This window comes from Oncorhynchus masou, chromosome 5, assembly GCF_036934945.1.
Source record: "Oncorhynchus masou masou isolate Uvic2021 chromosome 5, UVic_Omas_1.1, whole genome shotgun sequence".
NCBI lineage: Eukaryota > Metazoa > Chordata > Actinopteri > Salmoniformes > Salmonidae > Oncorhynchus > Oncorhynchus masou.
Genome location: NC_088216.1, coordinates 57,311,415 through 57,319,287, shown reverse-complemented (window position 1 = coordinate 57,319,287; position 7,873 = coordinate 57,311,415). Strand labels below are relative to the sequence as shown.

Below are 7,873 nucleotides of genomic sequence, written 5' to 3'. Positions count from 1 at the left end.
TTTGTGGCTATAGCCTTCTCTCTTATCGATGTGACCAGGGCCCACTTCCCGAAAACAGTGAGGTGGTCAGATGAGGCCGAAGTGGCATTCAGGCACCTGAAGGAACCCCCGTGCTCCCATCTGATTCTTGTGACGCCCAATTTACAGGTACCAATGCTGGTGCAGACGGATGCCTGTGACACAGGACTAAATGTAAATGTAGGGGCCGCCCTGACCATGGTAAACAATGGGTAGGAACACCCCATCATATACATAAGATGGAAGTTAATAGTTTGAGAAAAAACCTACTCGATTGTCGATTAAGAGTGTTTAGCGGTGAAGGGTCACAGACCATGCTCCCCTGGTCTGGATGGCCAGGGGAAAGGACATGAACGACCGAGTCACCAGCTGGTTCTTGTCCCTTCAACACTTCTCTTTTTCTGTTGTCCACAGGTCAGTGGAAAAGAATGGGAACTAGGATGCCTTATTGAGAAGGGAGACGTACATCGACTTACATTGATTGAAGTTGGGGAGTAATCATGGGGCTGATTGCTCACCAGCCATACAGGGCCCATAAAGCTCCCAGGAGGCCACTACTAAAGGACATCAATAATAAGAAGAGACTTGCTTGGGCCAAGAAACACGAGCAATGGACATTAGACCGGTGAGAATCCAACCCTTGGTCTGAGTCCAAATTTGACATTTTTGGTTCCAACCGCCTTGTCTTCGTGAGACACATTAGGTGAACAGATGATATTCGCATGTGTGGTTCCCACCGTGAAGAATGGAGGAGGAGGAAGTGTGATGGTGTGGGGTGCTTTGCTGGTGGCACTGTCGGTGATTTATTTAGTATTCAATGCACACTTAACCAGCATGGCTACCACAGCATTCTGCAGCAATACGCCATCCCATTTGGTTTGCACTTAGTGGGACTATCATTTGTTTTTCAACAGGACAATGTCCCAACACACCTCCAGGCTGTTTAAGGGCTATTTGACAAACAATGAGAGTGATGGAGTGCTGCATCAGATGACCTGTTCTCCACAATCACCCAACCTCAACCAAATTGAGATGGTTTGGGATTAGTTGGATGGTAGTGTGAAGGAAAAGCAACCAACGAGTGCTCAGCATATGTGGGAACTCCTTCAAGACGGTTGGAAAGGCATTCCAGTTGAAGCTGGTTGACAGAATACCAAGAGAGTGCAAAGCTGTCATCAAGGCAAAGAGTGGCTACTTTGAAGAATGTCAAATATAAAATAAATGTTGATTTGTTTAACACTTGTTTGCTTACTACATGATTCCATATGTGTTATTTCAATGTGTTGATGTCTTCACTATTATTCTACAATGTAGAAAATAGTAAAACAATAATAAGTAGGCGTGTCCAAATGTTTCCTCCTATGTAAAAGAAGAGAATCTTAAACCTAACCATACAGAGATATGTCGGTGGCATGTACAGACACAGTATATGTAGGCTCAGCCCTAATTTATGCTCCAGGAGCACAAGGAAGACAAAGGACAATGCCAAAGGACTAATCAGCACTTCCCCACTCTGAGGGGACAAAATATATCTTTGTTACAACATCTAGAGGACTGACTATGATAGAATAATGATTTAGTATCCATGTTTGGTAGCTGACGATAAGTCTGGTGCTGTCTATATGGAATTATTTTCTCTGTGGTTCACAGGGTGAACTCTAAATTTACACTGGTCTCATCCTCCACACAAGTTCTTAGATGCTTCAACTCCTTGTGGAGATTGGGCTTTGGTGGTCAGTTTGCACTGTACACTTGGTATCATTTTGTTGGTTGGTTTTGGCTTGAAAGGTTACACCTTCAGATGTTGCAAATGGAATTACATGCCTTCATTTCCTAGGCTTCGAGGCCTCTGGCCTAGTAAGCGTATTTTTGTCCATGCTTTGCCTTGTAAGTTAACCTTGTAATCTATTTTCCTAATTGTTAATGTATGTACAGTTCAAGTCGAAAGTTTACATACAGTACACCTTAACCAAGTACATTTAAACGTTTGTACATGTTTCACAATTCCTGACATTTAATCCAAGTAAAAATTACCTGTTTTAGGTCAGTTAGGATCACCACTTCATTTTAAGATTGTGAAATGTCAGAACAATAGTAGAGAGAATGATTTATTTCAGTTTTTATTTCTTTCATCACATTTCCAGTGGGTCAGAAATGTACATACACTCAATTAGTATTTGGTAGCATTGCCTTTAAATTGTTGAACCCAAGTCAAATGTTTCAGGTAGCCTTCCACAAGCTTCCCGCAATAAGTTGGGTGAATTTTGGCCCATTCCTCCCGACAGAGCTGATGTAACTGAGTCAGGTTTGTAGTCCTCCTTGCTCGCACACGCTTTTTCAGTTCTACCCACAAATGTTCTATAGGATTGATGTCAGGGCTTTGTGATGGCCACTCCAATACCTTGACTTTGTTGTCCTTGAGCCATTTTACCACAACTTTGGAAGTATGCTTGGGGTCATTGTTCGTTTGGTAGACCGATTTGCGACCAAGCTTTAACTTCCTGACAGATGTCTTGAGATTTTGCTTCAGTTATATCCACATAATTTTCATCCCTCATGAGGCTATCTATTTTGTGAAGTGCACCAGTCCCTCCTACAGCAAAGCAGGGCCACAACATGATGCTGCCACCCCCTGTGATTAGGTGCGTCTCGGTGAGAGGTGTAGGAGTCAGACGCAGGAGAGCAGGGATTTCTGAGAAGCATGTTTAATATAGATATATGTATACATATATGCACACATAGTCCACCAATACAAAATTGGCACAGATGAAAATCCAAAACTACGCTCTCGAAGGAACAGAAACTCGTGTCAATACACGGAGGAACAACCACAGTTCCGACCACTACATACACGTACGTAATAGCGAAAACAATAAACAGCATAGATAATCGAACGCAAATACTCACAAGCTTAATACTGCACGAATTATGGAAGGCAGCAGGTGCCCTATATACACACAGAAATAAAAGCAATTGAAACCAGGTGTGAAAAGGAACACAGACAAAACAACCAGAAAAGGAAAAAGGGATCGGTAGCGGCTAGTAAACCGGCGACGCCGAGCGCCGCCCGAACAGGGAGAGGGGTTACCTTCGGTAGAAGTCGTGACACCCCCGTGCTTCACTGTTGGGATAGTGTTCTTCGGCTTGCAAGCCTCCCCTTTTTCCTCCAAACATAACGGCCAAACAGTTCTATTTTTGTTTCATCAGACCGGAGGACATTTCCGTAGTCTGTTTTTTTGTGGCAGTTTTGGAGCAGTGGCTTCTTCCTTGCTGAGCGGCCTTTCAGGTTACGTCGACATAGAACTCATTTTTCTGTGGATATAGATACTTTTGTACCTGTTTCCTCCAGCTTCTTCACAAGGTCCTTTGCTGTTGTTCTGGGATTGATTTGCACTTTTCGCGACCAAGTACATTAATCTGTAGGAGACAGAACGTGTCTCCTTCCTGAGCGGTATGATGGCTGTGTGGTCCCATGGTGTTTATACTTGTGTACTATTGTTTGTACAGATGAATGGGGTATCTTCAGGCATTTGGAAATTGCTCCCAAGGATGAACGAGACTTGTGGAGGTCTACAATTCTTTTTCTTGGCTGATTTATTTTGATTTTCCCATGATGTCAAGCAAAGAGGCACTGAGTTCAAAGGTAGGCCTTGAAATACATCTACAGGTACACCTCCAATTGACTCAAATGATGTCAATTAGCCTCTCAGAAGCTTCTAAAGCCATGACATAATTTTCTGGAATTTTCCAAGCTGTTTAAAGGCGCAGTCAACATGGTGTATGTAAACTTCTGACCCACTGGAATTGTGATGCAGTGAATTTTAAGTGAAATAATCTGTCTGTAAACAATTGTTGGAAAATTACTTCATGTCATGCACGAAGTAGATGTCCTAACCGACTTGCCAAAACGATAGTTTGTTAGCAAGACCTTTTTGGAGTGGTTGAAGAACTAGTTTCAATGACTCCAATCTAAGTGTATGTAAACTTCCAACTTCAACTGTATGCATCAACACCTGCTGACCTGCAGTATCACTTGTGCTTTCATTAGTGCATGGATGAGTAGAGGTGGACGAGTCAATGACCGGTAAGTATACAGAGAGAGGATCACGTTTGCCTTTTATGAATGAAGGGAAGAGATGAAGACACCGAGCTGGGATTACAACATGAACCCTGTGCTAGTGACCAGAGGGTTACACAGCTAAACAACATTCAATGACTTTTGGCCTCTGTTCCTTTCCATCACTTGCCTGAAAGAAACGGAGAATCAAAACAAAATCAAATCATTCAACAAAAAAATTGTTGAATGATGACTGATCTGGAAAATTCAATGTATGATGCTTCTCATCCTTTACTTAATCCCTTTATCAGTTGTCACTCATTTAGAAAAAAATGTAGACATTTACTTACACAGATGTAGGATATTAATTAAAGGAAGATAATCCTGCTGCAACAGGAAAAGTGAATTATTGTGTGGATAATAGTCAATAGACATTTTTGTAGGGGTTGATAAATGTTTTGTTAGGGTAAATCAATTCTGAAATGTTAAAGTGGAAATTACAAACTTTAGAAGCCTTTTTAAATCTAGAGTACACTGCAAATTTGAATGTTTTTCTGTGCAGGAACCTTCCTGCAACAACGGGGTGATCAAATGAAGTTCCTACATTTGGACTTTGCTAACTAAGCATACAGTATATTCAGTGGATTACTGTTTATGACAAAGACCTACATTCTTCCTTTCTGGAAGTTTTGGGTTAGTGTGGATCGTACAGTAGTGAACTGTTGGTGTTAGTCGGAGCAGGAGTAGGAGAGTCTTCACTGCGGTGGAAATTCATGCCACCATGTGAACCCTGCCCAGCTGACCCCACAGCCCAGTGTGAAATTTGACACGGCTCTGGGGTCCCCTTTATGACATACTTTTGCTCTGTGTGAGCTATAGTGTGTGTGTGGTGTGTCGTGTGGCGTTAGGTCCCCATTTTCAGCAGGACGTCTGCAGCAGCTGTCCACTGGCATTTCAGCCGTGTCATCACAGTAGTGAGAGGGGGGGATCAGTGAGACTGAGGGGGCTGCCTGCAGTCTACTTTTGTGGGTTCACTCTCGCTGTCCTTGGCCCCAGCCCTCCACGCCTCACTACTCTCCCTGACTCTGCCCAAGTCTAGTCTCACGGCCCCACCATGGCCGACCAGTACCAGTACAACACCAACGAGGAGAAGATTGTGAAGGACAGCCACACCAAGGAGATCGATCTGATCAACAGAGACCCCAAATTGATAAATGAGGATGTGATCAAGGTAGGTGAACCATGATGATGCCATCCACTCACACACACACTGAATTTACAGGTTTAACTCCTTTTTGCCTAAAGTCAGGAAAGACAAGTTTTAAACGTTAGTTTAAAACGTAACTCTAAAGTCTAAACTTAAAGTAAACACAGTACACTGTAGTATGTTGCTGTGTTCCTGCCAGGAAGGTCCCAAAATAGCCCCAAGGCCTTGTGCCTCTGCACGGCACTCAGGGTTTATTTCTGGAATGGGACTGAAGGGGTGTGACAGAAGGGGAAATTATGAGGCTGTTTCTTTTTGGAGCTTCATCACTGCTTTTCTTGTGTTTTTCACATTTACATACATTAGCAGGAATCACGGTGCTATATTTCCCCAGAGCTCAGGAGAGCATGGAAGGAGATAAAACAGGGCGTATGGCAAAACTTTCATTTACTTGAGTGAGCCATGTTAAGCATGTTTCTTGCATGTGAGGGCCAATAGCACTACTTCTCTGGATTATATTGTGAAAAGTTTTGTACATGTTAAGTAGATGACAGGATTTATATCGAATGGAACACGTTCTATAATCCAGTATTATCTACACAATCTTAGTAGTTTAAGTTACAGTATGAGCTTGCAGTTTTAAAGAACTGTACAGAATGACATTTTCCTGTTGTCAAATCATTCATTTAAAATTTAGCTTGTTTTTTCTGTTTTGTCAATTTCAACTGCTCATCTAAATTGTACTAAGAAATGTTATATTAAACTTCTAAGTATGGAAAGCATGTCTACAATTTTAAAGGTGTGTTAAAATGAATAGACTGGGATTCAGAAGTAGAACTTCTTATAATATTTAAAATGATGAAAATTGGTTTAGCTTTGTTAGGAATCTGTTGCATGTAACATCCCCTGTCACGATCACTGACAAGTTCATTACCATTCAGGGTTGAGTTGCAGATGTCTATGCAACAGTGGGCCAGGATTTTGTAAGGACCAGGTATTGGATACTGAATACAACAAGCAATTACAAACTGGGCCATCGTAAGCCTCATGCATTTTACATGATGGAACTCTTAGTTTCCGGAAACTTGATCCAAATCGTGATCCGAGATAAGTTCGGACTATAAGTATTCATCAAGTGTGCAAAACTGAGGGACATAGTTTTACGTAAACTGTGTTTATTTCATTACTATGTACCCCAGGCATTATCGATGATAACAGTCATGGTGCTGAGTCACAATAACACATGTATGTTTACATATCACATCGATCACATTGATTAGTGAAAAAACTGTGAAGGGATTTAAGTGCATTGTCACCAAGCACATTGCTCTTGACTTTAAAAGGGAATTGACACTTGAGCCGACATCCACAGCATTTACCGTGACTGCTTCGTGAACATTGCGGAAGTTACCTTTAAAAGGCATATTGTCAGCAGTGCAACGGGCCTGAATGACAACATGCCGTTGATTGAATCGTGGCTCTGGTGTTGGGTCCTCAGACAACCCTCAACTCTCTCCTCAGTGAGGTTCCACTAACGGTGTCCATGGTATTCCCTCCCTGCAGGTGGAGTTTGAGGATGTGATCGCAGAACCCGACGGCACACACAGTCTGGATGGGGTGTGGAAGCTCAGCTACACCACCTTCACCGTGTCCAAGTACTGGTGCTATCGCATCCTCTCAGCCATCTTTGGCATCCCTATGGCTGTGCTCTGGGGCTTCCTCTTCGCCTGCATCTCATTCTGTCACATCTGGGCTGTGGTACCCTGTATCAAGAGCTGCCTGATCGAGTCCCAGTGCATCAGTCACATCTACTCCCTCTGCATCCAGACCTTCTGTGACCCCTTCTTTGAATCCCTGGGCAAGATCTTCAGCAGTGTGAAAGTGGCCCTGCGCAAAGAGGTCTAGACACTCACACCACCGCAGTGTTTACACATGTTTGGTTGAAACGCTACACCCTTTTTATCCACCAGACCAGATGACCAGTCCTGGTGTCCTCATATTTCCCAAGACACCCCCCCGCTACCCTTACCCAGCCCAAAGCCCAGGGCCTCGCCCGTCTCAGCCCTTTGAGTCCTGACATGCACAGAGAGACCAGTGCCACAAGAGGCTCTGTGACAGCTGCAGCATGGTTGGGTGACAGCTCTGGCTCTGTTGGAAGGCAGAGAGCTGTCTGTTCATTGAGGGAATATAGGGCTGGCAGCCATGGCATGGGCAGGACTTGTGTCCCAGAGTGAATGTATTTTGCGATGCTGAGGAAAGTGCCTCTTCGGTCACATGACATAAACACCCCAGTGACACTAACGGCATTGCAGCACCCGTAGGACAATATACAATCTCTACTATATTGGCCAATTCTGAATTGATATACTATATTAAACAGTCAGATGTGTGTCTGTGTGTGTGTATGTTTTGTTCCTAATGGTAAACTAGTCGATGTTGTGCAATGGAAAAGATAATTGTAGTGCTTGAACAAGATTATATCATGTTTTACAAAATGAATAAGATGCAGTTTCTTTACTGAATCATTTTGATTAAACACATCCTAAATTGTCAATTTTGCTTCACATTTCTTTCACATAAGCTTCCAATAACTT

The 7,873-nt window shown here is 42.9% G+C and overlaps 1 protein-coding gene across 1 annotated transcript; it reads left to right on the top strand.

Annotated features, from left to right (window-relative positions):
• The first annotated feature begins 5,022 nt into the window (after nt 1-5,022).
• LOC135527460 (caveolin-3-like) lies at nt 5,023-7,833 on the top strand. Its single transcript, XM_064955983.1, has 2 exons — nt 5,023-5,306; nt 6,843-7,833. The coding sequence occupies exons 1-2, from the start codon at nt 5,190-5,192 to the stop codon at nt 7,182-7,184; spliced, it is 459 nt and encodes a 152-aa protein (XP_064812055.1). The 5' UTR covers nt 5,023-5,189; the 3' UTR covers nt 7,185-7,833.
• The last annotated feature ends 40 nt before the right edge of the window (nt 7,834-7,873 follow it).

Bases quoted from the DNA above. Each gene is read 5' to 3' on its own strand.
- LOC135527460 (XM_064955983.1), top strand. From the start codon at position 5,190: ATGGCCGACCAGTACCAGTACAACACCAACGAGGAGAAGATTGTGAAG. The intron at 5,307-6,842 runs GTAGGTGAACCA...CCCTCCCTGCAG, and splicing joins TAAATGAGGATGTGATCAAG to GTGGAGTTTGAGGATGTGAT.